This window comes from Ranitomeya imitator, chromosome 1 (genome assembly GCF_032444005.1).
Source record: "Ranitomeya imitator isolate aRanImi1 chromosome 1, aRanImi1.pri, whole genome shotgun sequence".
Taxonomy (NCBI): Eukaryota; Metazoa; Chordata; class Amphibia; order Anura; family Dendrobatidae; genus Ranitomeya; species Ranitomeya imitator.
In genome coordinates this window covers 893,492,637-893,507,401 of record NC_091282.1, presented here as the reverse complement: position 1 = coordinate 893,507,401, position 14,765 = coordinate 893,492,637, and the positions used below count along the sequence as shown (strand labels likewise).

General features: G+C 40.9%; 1 protein-coding gene across 3 annotated transcripts in view; it reads left to right on the top strand.

Annotated features, from left to right (window-relative positions):
* Nucleotides 1–14,765, top strand: part of SHROOM3 (shroom family member 3) — a 363,566-nt gene that overhangs the window by 331,351 nt on the left and 17,450 nt on the right. For all 3 annotated transcript variants that reach the window (XM_069743235.1, XM_069743233.1, XM_069743234.1), the window contains 2 exons: nucleotides 7,047–7,523; nucleotides 12,459–12,609. In XM_069743235.1, coding sequence (XP_069599336.1) covers nucleotides 7,047–7,523; nucleotides 12,459–12,609 — 628 coding nt within the window. The remainder of the gene's footprint in view (nucleotides 1–7,046; nucleotides 7,524–12,458; nucleotides 12,610–14,765) is intronic.

Here is a 14,765-nt window from a genome sequence, read left to right as displayed (position 1 = left end):
GGCTGGAAATAATTCACAATTGCACAATGTTATTAAGTTATTATTCCATTATTGGATTTATCAGGCCTACTTAGTTGAGCATTTACCAATTATTTTATGACATTTATTTTAGAATATTTGGGAAATTTTCATTCATGGCAAATTTCTGTGTAGTCCCAATCTCTTGTATGAGGCTTACAGAAATCCTTTCCATTTTGGAGTTTTAGCTGCATTTTCAGTTACAGAAAAGCGTGCAATAAATCTACCTTTTGTGAACAAACTAGGAATATCAACTGGATGGATTAGATAATATTGAAATGGGCCAAATTCTAGGTGATATTGCACTGTTATTCCCATTCCAAAAGAATCTGTACTGGCCGACAGAGCTTTGTGAGTAACGATGGGTCATGTCATTAATTAGTAATTTTTGGGAGACCTTGTTAAGGGGTTGCCCAGTTCTTTCAAAAACAGCAGTAAGCCTGGCCATGTGTTTTCTTCTGGTTTTGTCACTCATCTCTATTGAAGTGATGGAGTTGAGTTGCAATAAAACATACAATTTGTGGAGATTAGAAATGTGACACAATTTTTGAAGGAAGCCAGCTATGTTTTTCTAAAATGTGGATGATCCCCTTAACCATTAATGACTGCCTAGCTTCACGACTGGTGGTGTACTGTATGCCTCACATGATCATTGATGGTTTTCTGGGCGTGACATATTATAGCTGCTGGGTTTTACCAGCTCTCTCAGTGACTCATGTCATGACAGATAGCCGTTTTTCCCTGTAACAGGGCTTCAAAGGGAAAAATAATTACAGTAGATAACTGAATTCTTCAGACGCCTCAAATGACTTGTTTGGGGACATGTTATGTATCAATAATTTGTGCTTTCAGGAGTAATAAAAAATACCAATTAAAAAAAGTCCACCATGATCCAAACTGCCACTATAGCTTCACCAAAAATATCTATCTATCTATCTATCTATCTATCTATCAAAACTGTGTATACATATATATATATATATATATATAATTGTCTAAGGGTTTTTCCGTCTGTCTGTCTGTCTGTCTGTCTTTCAGTCTGTCCTGGAAATCCCGCGTCTCTGATTGGTCGAGGCCGCCAGATCTCGACCAATCAGCAACGGGCACAGCGATGATGATGTTATAAAGGACGTAGAAATCCCACGTTTCTGATTCAGCGACGGGCACAGTATCGACGTAGATGTCATGATGGTTGCCATGGCGACGATGATGTCATAAAGGTTGCCTCGACCAATCAGCGAAGGGCACAGTCTGCCGCGAATTCTGGAATCATCGTCCATATACTACGGGGACATGCATATTCTAGAATACCCGATGTGCTAGAATCGGGCCACAATCTAGTATATATATATATATATATATATATATATATATATATATATATATATATATATATATACACGGATTTGATAGATAGATAGATAGATAGATAGATAGATAGATAGATAGATAGATAGATAGATAGATAGAGAGATAGATAGATAGATAGATATTTTTGGTGAAGCTATAGTGGCAGTTTGGATCATGGTGGACTTTTTTTAATTGGTATTTTTTATTACTCCTGAAAGCACAAATTATTGATACATAACATGTCCCCAAACAAATCATTTGAGACGTCTGAAGAATTCAGTTATCTACTGTAATTATTTTTCCCTTTGAAGCTCTGTTACAGGGAAAAACGGCTATCTGTCATGAGTCACTGAGAGAGCTGGTAAAACCCAGCAGCTATAATATGTCACGCCCCAGAAAACCATCAATGATCATGTGAGGCATACAGTACACCACCAGTCGTGAAGCTAGGCAGTCATTAATGGTTAAGGGGATCATCCACATTTTAGAAAAACATAGCTGGCTTCCTTCAAAAATTGTGTCACATTTCTAATCTCCACAAATATATATATACATATATATATACTAGCTGTACTACCCGGCTTCGCCCGGGTTAATAGCTGCTGTTAGCAAAAATTTATTCTGCACACAAAAACCGCAAAACAAATAGATAGAAATGTAATTATTAAAAAGGCAAAAACTAAGCTAATAGAAGCTTTTCACAACATATATTTCAACACCAGAGATATTCCACACAGATTTAACTAAATTGGCCAAGTAATGTGAAGTAATCTTCTACTACTTATTCAAGAGCCTTTTGATAAACGACATTCTTAGTTTTTCCTTCAGGTGCAAAGATGAATAGATTTTTGGCTGTTCCAACTCTTGAATAGGCCACATAAAGTTGAGAAAAGCATAGAGATTGTAAATCAATTCCAACTACTTTCAAGAACTGTCCCTGAGCCTTGTTGATGGACATAGCAAATGCCAGTCAAACAGGAAACTGGAGGCATTTAAAATCAAAAGGCAAATCAGATAGAATGAGAGGAATTGTTAAAATGAAAACATCTTCTCTTGTAGCACGTCCTGCTAAAATGGTTGCCTCAATTACATGTGGAAACAGGTTCTTAATCAAGAGTCTTGTTCCATTACACAGCTTTGGTGGATCCAAATTTCCCAATTGCAGAATAGGTGCTCCAGGTTTTAGAAAGAGGTTGTGAAGAGGAAGTCCTTGTGGCTCCAAGAAATTGAGGAACTCAGTTGGATATGGCTCTTGAGGAAGCAGCTGCTGTTCTCATGTGTGTCAGCCTTGTTTCTCGGTCTTCACATTTTTCATTGTCCCGTAATGCAGCTTTTCCTTTCGCATCAGCTGACATTCGTGCCATGGAATTCCTTTTCTTATGAGGCATTATTGTGGTAAAAATAGTCTGTAACTGGCAGTTTCTATATCCTCTCACATAGGCCGGGATCACACATACGCGAGATACGGCCGAGTCTCGCAGGTGAGCGTGCAGCCGCACAGCAATACATGGAGATGCACGCTCCGCTCCCGAGTGCCGGAGCCAGAGCTGGGTTTTCACCTGCGAGACTCGGCCGTATCTTGCGTATGTGTCATCCCGGCCATAGAGGTAATGTGACTGACATCAGCCTTTCCACCAACACACCCTAACTGACATGCTATTACCTTAAACAAGCTTTGTTATACTGAGAATGTCCTTTGTTGCCTATATTAAAGGGAACCTGTCACCTGAATTTGGCGGGACTGGTTTTGGGTCATATGGGCGGAGTTTTCGGGTGTTTGATTCACCCTTTCCTTACCCGCTGGCTGCATGCTGGCCGCAATATTGGATTGAAGTTCATTCTCTGTCCTCCGTAGTACACGCCTGCGCAAGGCAATCTTGCCTTGCGCAGGCGTGTACTACGGAGGACAAACAATGAACTTCAATCCAATATTTCGGCCAGCATGCAGCCAGCGGGTAAGGAAAGGGTGAATCAAACACCCAAAAACTCCGCCCATATGACCCAAAACCAGTTCCGCCAAATTCAGGTGACAGGTTCCCTTTAAAGGGAACCTGTCACCTGAATTTGGCGGGACTGGTTTTGGGTCATATGGGCGGAGTTTTCGGGTGTTTGATACACCCTTTCCTTACTCGCTGGCTGCATGCTGGCTGCAATATTGGATTGAAGTTCATTCTCTGTCCTCCGTAGTACATGCCTGCACAAGGCAAGATTGCTTTGCGCAGGCATGTACTACGGAGGACATAGAATGAACTTCAATCCAATATTGCAGCCAGCATGCAGCCAGCAGGTAAGGAAAGGGTGAATCAAACACCCGAAAACTCCGCCCATATGACCCAAAACCAGTCCCGCCAAATTCAGGTGACAGAGTCCCTTTAACCAATCAGAGCTCAGATTAATTAACTGTAGCAAAATAGAAGCGGAGCTGTGATTGGTTGCTATTGGCAGCCTAATAAATCCCCAGCCAACAGCAAGCCCTCCCCCCTGGCAGTATATATTAGCTAAAAAGATATAAATTGTATATACACTGGCGCTAAAACACCTGAAAAGGATAAGGTGGAAGCCCCAGAAGCTGCAGGTGGTTAAAACAGGTTCTGTGCAAGACACTGTTAAAAAAATGTTGCCGACTAAATAATAATACTGCAACCACCGCGCTAAACTCAGGCTGAGAAAAAAAAAAAAATCAATGTACTTACTTCTGTTATGGCTGTTTTTGTGCTATATGGAGACCCTTATGGGTAAAGGGTTACACCTAATTACAGCAATTCACTGAAAGGAAAAATATACAGGAGGTCGGTATATTGATTGGGGCCATACAAATAAATTACCAAAGATATTGGTTAAGTAAACTCACTGCTCTTATAAGACCGTATAAGGTGTTCCTATGTGGGGTTAAGTGTTTCTCTTTCCACGGTGTGATAAACCAATGCTAGAAGGTAAAATAAAATATACAAAAAATCGATATACTGATTTGACCGTATAAATGAATTATCAGCGATATTGGTGGAATACACTTACTCCTTTTATAAGACCATTATTTGCTCTATTTTTGCTTTATCTATTTATCAGCATTTGGTTTACTACACCGTGGAAACAGTAACGCTCAACCCCACACAGTAAGGGTATGTGTCCACTTTCAGGATGGCCGGCGGTATCGTCGGAGCGGCTTAGCCGCTCTGCGGTAAGCCCCGTCCCCTTTCTGGGACGCGATGATGCCGGATGTGTTCATAGCACACATCCGGGATCATTGCTCCCCACCATAGGGCCCTGTGCTATATCTTGCGGCGACGCAGCGTCGCCGCAAGATATACGGACATGCTGCGATCTGAAAAGACGCGCAGCATGTCCGGAGTCGCAGGGCCGCCGCGAGCGTGTTACCACGCATAGTGGAGACGGGATTTCATTAAATCCCCTCCACTATGCTGTAACATCTGGACGCTGCGTGTTTGACGCTGCGTCCCTATGCAGCGTCAAACACGCAGCGTTTACTGCACGTGGACACATACCCTTACACTCCAGGTGCAGTCTATATGGTCTTATAAAACACTTAACCTCACATAGGAACACCTTATACGGTCTTATAAGAGCAGTGAGTTTACTTAACCAATATCTTTGGTAATTTATTTGTACGGCCCCAATCAATATACCGACCTCCTGTATATTTTTCCTTTCAGTGAATTGCTGTAATTAGGTGTAACCCTTTACCCATATGGGTCTCCATATAGTACAAAAACAGCCATAACAGAAGTAAGTACATTGATTTTTTTTTTTTCTCAGCCTGAGTTTAGCGCGGTGGTTGCAGTATTAGTATATATTAGCTCACACATACACATAATAGACAGGTCATGTGACTGACAGCTGCCATATTTCCTATATGGTACATTTGTTGCTCTTGTAGTTTGTCTGCTTATTAATCAGATTTTTATTTTTGAAGGATAATACCAGACTTGTGTGTGTTTTAGGGCGAGTTTCATGTGTCAGGTTGTGTGTGTTGAGTTACGTGTGGCCATATGCATTTAGCGACTTTAGTGAGATGAGTTTTGTGTGGCGACATGTGTGTAGCAACTTTTTGTGTGTCGAGTTGCATATGACAGGTTAGTCCACCCTAGTTGCCGTCACGACCACCTGAGCTGCTGCCATGACCACCACCAGTGCTGCAGCACACCAACCTCCTGTATCTTCCCCACTATCCTGAAGAATGTAAGTCCGCAAGGACAGGGTCCTCTCCCCTCTGTACCAGTCTGTCACTGTAAACTTGTTTACTGTTAACGATATCTATAACCCCCTTTTGACATGTACAGCACCATGGAATTAATGGTGCTATATAAATAAATAATAATAAATAATAATAATAATGTGACAGGTTAGTGTAGCAAGTTGTGTGCAGCAAGTTTTGTGCATGGCGAGTTTTGCGCGTGGCGAGTTTTATGTGTGGTGCGTTTTGAGTATGTGCAAGTTTTGTGTGAGGCAACTTTTGCATGTGTTGCAACTTTTGTGCATGTGGCAATTTTTCCATGTGTGCAAGTTTTGCGTGTGGCGAGTTTTCCATGAGGTGATTTTTGCACGCGTGGTGAGTTTTGCGTGAGCCTAGTTTTGCATGTGGCGAGTTTTGAGTGGCGACTTTTGTGTTTCGACTTTTATGTGACGAGGTTGGTGTATGTGTGGTGAAATGTGTGCTGAGGGTGGTATATGTGTTCAAGCACGTGGTAGTTTGTGGCACATTTTGTGTGTGTGTGTTCATATCCCCGTGTGTGGTGAGCATCCCATGTCGGGGCCCCACCTTAGCAACTGTACGGTATATACTCTTTGGCGCCATCGCTCTCACTCTTTAAGTCCCCCTTGTTCACATCTGGCAGCTGTCAATTTGCCTCCAACACTTGTCCTTTCACTTTTTCCCCATTATGTAGATAGGGGCAAAAAGTTTTTGGTGAATTGGAACGCGCGGGGTTAAAATTTCGCCTCACAACATAGCCTATGACGCTCTCGGGGTCCAGACGTGACTGTGCAAAATTTTGTGGCTGTAGCTGCGACAGTGCAGATGCCAATCCCGGACATACACACATACATACACACACACACATACACACATTTATCTTTATATACTGTATTAGATATATATATATTAGTTCTCTAATTGAGTCATAATAAGTGTCATAGTACCATTAGCACAATTATTTTTGTAGTCTAAATGATAAAAAAAAAAGTTAGAGATGGTAATCAACAAATTGTGCAAAATTGCTGAAAAGGAAAGTTTAAAGGTACAGTTTAAGAACTTGAGCAGATGTCCATAGTTTGGTCCTAGTGATATCTGAAAAATAATCGGATTGTACGCAGACCAATGTTGCTCCATTGGGCGCTGCATATGTCCGATTTACATTCAATATTCGGATCACACTCGGCCTTGCGAGTCAAAGAAAAAAATCAGACTACATTTGGGTGACATCTGAGTGCAGTCCGATTTTCATGAACTAACGAAATGGAGATCTTTTCCTCATTCGAGAATATTGTAGCACGCTATGTGCACACTCTGATCAAACTCTTTTATCACAATATAATTAGCATAATCGGCAAGATTCTCTCTGACGAGAGAAAATACTGTTGTGTGACCCTAGCCTAAAAGGATGTCACATTATATAAAAAGTCACCAAAAGCTGTGTACCTATTTTTTCTTCTCTTTATAGGTACCCCATCCAAGTAGAAGGTTTAGACAAGGAAAACGGAACTGTAGAGCCACAAACTACCAATTTACCTGTGAACAATTTTGACCCTACTCAGACTGAAATACCTCAGTTTAGAAGAAGCTCCCTGGAGTCCAGTCACGGTTCCTTACAATTCCCTCCCACTCAGGATGAGATAACCCCCTGCAAAGCACTTGACATTTCGGACAGCAAAATATCTACTTATGAAAGCAACTTAAGTCAGGCCAGCCCAAGTGTAATGAATCCTGAGGATATTACATCTATGGAGTTGGCCAAAGAGATTGCGAGCAAGGACAAGTCTCTAGCAGATATTTTGGATCCAGAGCTCAAGATGAAGACCACTATGGATCTAATGGGTGGCCTGTTTTTGAAGAGCACCTGTGCAATAAGGGATACTAATAGGAGGTGGATCAAAGAGAGGATTCTCCCAGAAAGGGTTAATTCTACGGAGAACGAAATGTAAGTGGCCCAGAAAATTGTCACATTTATAATTCTGTAGAAATTACTACACTATGATACGCACTTACTTTTCTTCATATTCTGTTTTGAAGTAGGGATTCTTATTATACTCACTGTTTTAAGGGGTCGTCCACTACTTGGACAACTGCTTCTCATTCCTCATGTTTGGCGCTGTTAAAATAAAAATACCAAAACCAGGAGTGGAACAAATAGAGTAAAAGTATAATAGAAAAATATGCATCACCTCTGCATTTATCACCCACTCCTGGTTTTGGCTACAAATACTGATGTAAAATACTGACCAAATACTGCTAGTGTGACGGCAGCCTTATAGTCACCTCCGGTGCCAGCGCCATTCCAGCGGTCTCGGTACTCGCCGTCACAGTTCATGTGAGCCCTGCGTCCAATCAGTACTGGCGTCACTGTCCATCAAGAGGAAGTAAGAGCGCAGCCACTGCCCTGACTACCTGTTGATGTTCAATACGTCCAAAGGAAGGGACTGTGATGTCCGCTCTGTTTGGGCGCCTGGCTCGCATGATGTGATACCCTCACCATGAGCCGCGGGAACGTGAGTGAAGAAAGCATAAAGTCATAAAATTCTTAATGGGTCACAGTCTGGATCACTTGAATCAAGTGAAGTGAGGTTTACCAGAATTTTCAGATAAAGGAACATTTACGTAAGGTAATGCAAGCTGAATCATATATAGTAAGGGTCTTGTGAGAGCATCTTACATTTATTACCTATTCTGTATATAGATTAAATATATTTGTTGTGGGACAGCCCCTTTGAAAGAAATCTGTCACCAAGTTTTTGCTACCCCGAGAGCAGCATGATGTAGTGGCAGAAACCCTGAATCCAACGATGTATCACTTACTTAACTAAGGCTTTCTACAGTTTTGATTAAATCAATGTTTAACATGCTACAGATCTACCATTTTATCTGCTTGCTGATCTCTTTATCACCCTGGCCACACCACTGATTGACCACATTCAATGTACACTGTACATAGGCAGAAAACTGTCAATCAGTGCAGGGGGTGAGGTTATATAGAGGATTTATAGTGGACTACAGGGCAGCAGGGTTTTTAGTCTTCCAGTGCCAATCTCCTGCTAATAAAATGCTGATTTTATCAAATCTATAGCAAGCAGCCCAGTAAGTGACACACCATTGGAATCGGGGTCTATGTCTCTACATCATGCTGCAATCAGATAAGGTGAAGAAGGTGAAGAAACCTTTTGACAGATTCCCTTCTGTTGGCAGAATGTACCAAATTTAGTGGGATCAGCAAACAAACTTGTCTATAAGGAAGCAAATATTCTGCTGATAGGAACAGTAATAAAAAGGTAAAGCTAGGGAGGGGCAGGAGGCGCATGTGCCTTGTATTCTAGAAGTTGGCGGGATGTAACCATGGTTATGGTCATTGTACACTTGACTTTCTGCTGTTGATTGGAGTTAGTAGTGTTAATCTACAGAAGAAGGTTTTTCAGAGAGGATTTCCCCCAATGGTCAGCATTTGCTAAGATTAATGGTACATTTAGACATTCATAGGAGCGCTCGTTCCCGATTATCAGCACATGTAAAGATGCTGGCAATCCCCTGCCAAACTACTGAAATGCTCAGTCATAAGGTAATCAGTTTATGCCAGCAACTAAACAATCATTGCCATTGGCAGCACATGTATGCAGAGGATGTGCTGCCCATATACTGATGACTGATAGTGTATGGGGACAGAACAGTCATGCGGCATTACTTATTAGTATTCAGGCTATACAAACAGGCTGGCTAACAAGCATCAGCCACTTGTATATAGTCGATCAGTGCTCGTAAAGGTGCACTGGAGGCCTGGAAATGGCCCCTCTGAATGCACCATAAAGGTGGTGGCTGAAATGATATGCACCATTGTGTGGAGGCAATTGGCCCCTATTCACACTGGACAAAAACCAGAACTTTGCAATAAATGACAGTGATAGATCTGGAAAATCATGAAGTACTGATACCCAAGTTATATTTGAACATTTCATTACAATGCTTTACTTGCCTGTGACAAGGTAATATTTCTGGAAAAAATCATAAGTCACAGCTCACATACTATTGTGCGTTTCCTGACCTTTAGAATATCACAAGGCATTAGATACCAGTCAGGTTTGTTTCTGCATCACATATCCCAGGCTCAACTTGATACATGTACTTGCTCACAAAAAATTAGCAAAATGGAGTACACAACATAGAAATAAAGGCTAACATGTGAAACTGTGCATATGGCGCCATCTTGTGGTAGATGGTGACATGACAGACCCAGGCTTGCTAAACAAATCTCATTCATTTTTAGGTCAAGAGAAACATTTTTTTAATGGAGTCATTTTGGTCTACCAACAACTCAATTATTAAAAGGATTCTCTTAGCATACAATCTTGACAATCTCTTTTTGGAATAGGGTCGTTCACCCCCACCGTTTAGGTGGAAAGTACAAGTAAACAATGAATGGAGCTGATCAATGGTATCCAGCAGCTCCATTTAGTGTTTATACCTGGTCACCAGATGAGTGGGGAATGGTACTCATCAGACCCTCGCTAACCTGATATTGATGACCTTTCCAATGGACCGGTCATCATCAATATCATATAGCAGCAAAACGGAAAAATCCATCCTCCATAGGAAATCAGGTAAGTAAATTAAAACATTACTTTACTAGCAACATAGTTCAAAAAAGTGAAAAATGAAAACATACAAAGAGAATAAATGACAAGGGTCTACGCGTTTTGATCATAACAGCTCTTAGTCTAGGACAGGACTGGTCAGGACTAAGGCTACGTTCACACTAGCGTTGTGCGCCGCTGCGTCGGCGACGCAACGCACAACGCACGCAAAAACGCGGCAAAACGCACGCAAAAACGCTGCGTTTTGCGACGCATGCGTCGTTTTTTGCCAAAAATCGGACGCAAGAAAAATGCAACTTGTTGCGTTTTCTTGGTCCGACGCTTGCGGCAAAAAAAACGCATGCGTCGCACAACGCAACAAACAAAAACGCATGCGTCCCCCATGTTAAACATAGGGGCGCATGACGCGTGCATCGCCGCTGCGTCGCCCGACACTAACCCGACGCACACTAGCATAACGCTAGTGTGAACGTTACCTAAGAGCGGTTTGCTCAAAGCACGTAGACCCTTGTCCTTTTATTCTCTTTCTATGTTTTGATTTTTTATTTTTCACTTTTTTTAACTATGTTGCTAATAAAATAATGTTTGAATATAATTTTGAATATACTGGATTTTTCCATTTTGCTGCTATATCTGCACCCAAAGGTCGGTCTGAAGCCTCCATGTACCGCACCTCGATATAGGGCGTTTTTCAACAGTTGGTGAGCCGATATACAACTTTTCTCTTTTTTATCAATATCATATGCCTCACTGGCAGACAGAGACAGAAGAGGACCCCATGTGGGAACATGGGGTCCTGATAATAAACAATTCCACCTGCTTTGGAGGGGTAAATGGGCTACTTTACCTCCTGGGCCCCTTTGTGTCAGCATAAGTTGCACCGATGATATGTCTGGTCAGTCCCTGAAGAGCCCCTTTAACTTTGTTTTTTTTCTATTTCTTTCACTATTCATCATTCAGTAAAATTAATAATTTCTTTTTATTCTTTGGGTCATACTGTGTACAATAATATTCAGCCATGCATAGTTTTTTTTTTTTTTTTACTATTTTTGTCCAATAAACCTATTTTTTTTTATAGACAAAATAACATATTCCAAGACCCATAATTTTTTTTTTGTTTTTTTGTAGTAATAAGAGTGATTTTTTTATTCATCCTATTACTACTTACTTCATCTTAATTACATTGCTACTTCTTATTACTTGTTTTTTTTTTCTTTCAATCCCTTTAAATTGTTTATGCACTGCTTTTTCTTCTTTTTCGTTATTCAGTGTATCACTGCTTGTCATTGCTATTCTGACAGGCCGACACAGGGCATTTTGTTAGGCCCCTGCTTGCCATGACAATCCATAGGAACTGCACAATTGAGTTTTGAATATACACTTGAAGCCCATTCCCTCTGCCTAACCCCTTAGCTGATGTCTGTCTATTGACCACCACATCTAAAAGGTTAAATATTCAGGATAGGGATTAACTCCAATATCAGTCGTTACAGTAGGATGTTAGTTGGCGATCGTGCCAGAGCTCCAGTGTCCCACCATCACCGTAAAATAACAGTACATTGGTTTGTAGGAATGACCCGCGTACCATGATATTCTATTAAATTATGGGGTGGGAGGGGTTAAGTGGGTTACATGGCATGAGAAAAGTATGGCTATTCTCTACCAAAAATGGAGTCACTGTGGTCATGGACTGTAGTAAATACTACTGCTGCAAAACCAGATGTGGCCCAATACCAAAAGTGTTACTTTTCCTTGGTATAAACTCATACAGCCTTTCATTTTTTTAGCGAAATAATTAAAGGGAAGGGAAAAAAGTGACATGGAAATTGTTGTACACAGGCCTTCATGGGTATTAGTAGGCCTCATTCACACATTCGGTATTTTACCTCAGTATTTTACCTCAGTATTTTACCTCAGTATTTTACCTCAGTATTTGGTCAGTATTTTACCTCAGTATTTGTAAGCCAAAACCAGGAGTGGGTGATAAATACAGAAGTGGTGCATATGTTTCTATTATACTTTTCCTCTGATTGTTCCACTCCTGGTTTTGACTTACAAATACTGAGGTAAAATATTGACCGTGTGAACCTGGGCTCATACTCTTTTGTTATTTCCCCACTTCACGCGCTCCCATTAAAGGAAAAGCTTTTTTCCATACACCATAGCAGCGCCTCATGCTGCCTTCGCGGTATATAAACCTATAATATCAATCATTAAAAGAATCCCTTTCTCCCTTGTCGTCAATGACATAAGTGTTTGTACTTCTCTATGTGTAGGACAGACACTGAGAAGATTCCTGCAGGGAATGGAGTGAGGTCCTCAGTGTACTATTCAATGTCTGCTCCTGAAGTCGAGCTTCTGAAGAGGATAACAGACATGCACGCCGGAGGAGCAGGAGCAGAGCGCCTGGATGTGAATGAAAAGAAGGTAAAGAATGGTTTCCAATAATGGGAAATGTAACCCCTTAGTGACCAGGCCAACTTTTTCAAACCTGACCAGTGTCACCTTATGTAATAATAATTCTGGAATGCTTCAACATATCTCAGTGATGTTGAGATTGTTTTTTCGTGACACGGTGTACTTTACGATAATGGTAAATTTATGTCGGTGTTTTCTGCGTTTAATTATTAAACTATCAGAAATTTGACAAAAAATTCTAAAAACTAACAATTCTAAAACTTATAATAATTAACCCTTTAATGCAGATAGTCATACCACGTAAAATAGTCATTAAATAACATTACCCTCATGTCTGCTTAACATCAGAACCATTTTTAAAATATTCTTTTATTTTGTTAGGAGGTTTAAAAATGTAGCAGTAATTTTTCATTTTTTCAAGGAAATTTATAAAACTATTATTTTAGGGACCTATTCAGGTTTGAAATGACTTCGGCGGACCTACAGATTCTTCTCACAAACTTAGAATATCATCAAAAAGTTAATTTATTTCAGTTCGTCAATACAAACAGGGAAACTCATATATTAGATAGAGTCATTACAAACAGAGTGATCTATTTCACGTGTTTATTTCTGTTAATGTTGATGATTATGGCTTACAGCCAGTGAAAACCCAAAAGTCATTATCTCAGTAAGGGTGGTTTCACACTTGCGTTGAGGAGGGCTGTGGATGGCAGCTTACTTCCTCCTTTCTTCCTCCGTGAAGCTCCGCCCACACTCCGCCTACTGCCGCATGTGTCCTTCGCTTCCCTGTGTACGGTACCTATCTTTAACATTGGGTATGCAGGGACATGCGTTGTATGCGGATGTGTCCGCATGCAGCGATTTGAGGTGTGTGGCGACCGCACGGAAACGCCGCACACCTCAAATCGCTGCATGCGGACACATGCACACCACCCTAAATTAGAATACTTTATAGCACCAGTTATCTATTTGGCGTGTAACCAACAGTAGGCAGTGTACTGGTAGTTACATGACTGCCCAACCTGGCAAATGAGCGGAATGACTGCAGAAATTTAACTCAAACCCAGAGAACCCCTTTATATTAAATCCATCATCACGTTTCTGCTATTTAACTTGAGAGCAGCATAATAGAGGCAGAGAATCTGATTGCAGGGATGTGTCGCTTTCACAGCAGCTTGCTGTAGTTTCAATACAATCAGTGTTTTCTCACTAGAAGAGTATCACTGAAGGACTTAGAGTCTCATGGCAGGCATGTTAAGCTAATCTGTGTAAGTCAGTCCCCACTACTGATTGGCAGCTTGCCTCTCACCCAAGTGACAAAGGCCATAGCTGAAACAAGCATCAGGGTGGACACCACTCAGCAGGGAGTCCTCAGTTACTTCATTACTTTGCAGTAATTACAACCCTCACTATTCCTTACTTGATTTTTGCACTGGCACTTTATATTGGGCACTTCTGCACCTTACTAACTGGTGATATACTGTATATACCGTATTGACAGATATATGGACAGCATGTTGGCTCAGTGTTTAGCATTGCAGCCTCGCAGTGCTGGGGTCCTGGGTTCAAATCCCACCAAGGACAACATCTGCAAAGAGTTAGTGTGTTCTTCCCGTGTTTGCGTGGGTTTCCTCTGGGTACTCCGGTTTCCTCCCACATTCCAAAGACATACTGATAGATTTAGATTATGGGCTCCAATGCGGACAGTGTCAAATAATGTTTGTAAAGCGCTGTGGAATTAATAGCACTATACAAATAAAATAAATATATCTATAATTTCGTCATCATGTATGGTCCTATATAGTTATTGGCATTGTACCATATTATGGAAATATGACTGCCCATTGTTATATATTGTTTTTTTGTAAATTCTGGATGAGCGTTCCTGTATTTTTGTGTACCCATTTGTTGCCTTCCTGATTTTCAATAAAGTACATTTATATTTTGATACATTTTTGATTATACTGGGCTTTAATGGTTAGTTTGCTTGTTGTCCTCTTTTATTGACACTATACAGTGTGCACAGGAAGCTGCCAATCAGGAGTGTGGGCGGGATTATACAGAGCTCAGCATTCATAGCACTGCTGCATTAGAGAAAACAGGGAGTTGATCAAAAGTGCACCAAGCAGTGCAATAATAAGTGATACACCACTGTAATCAGG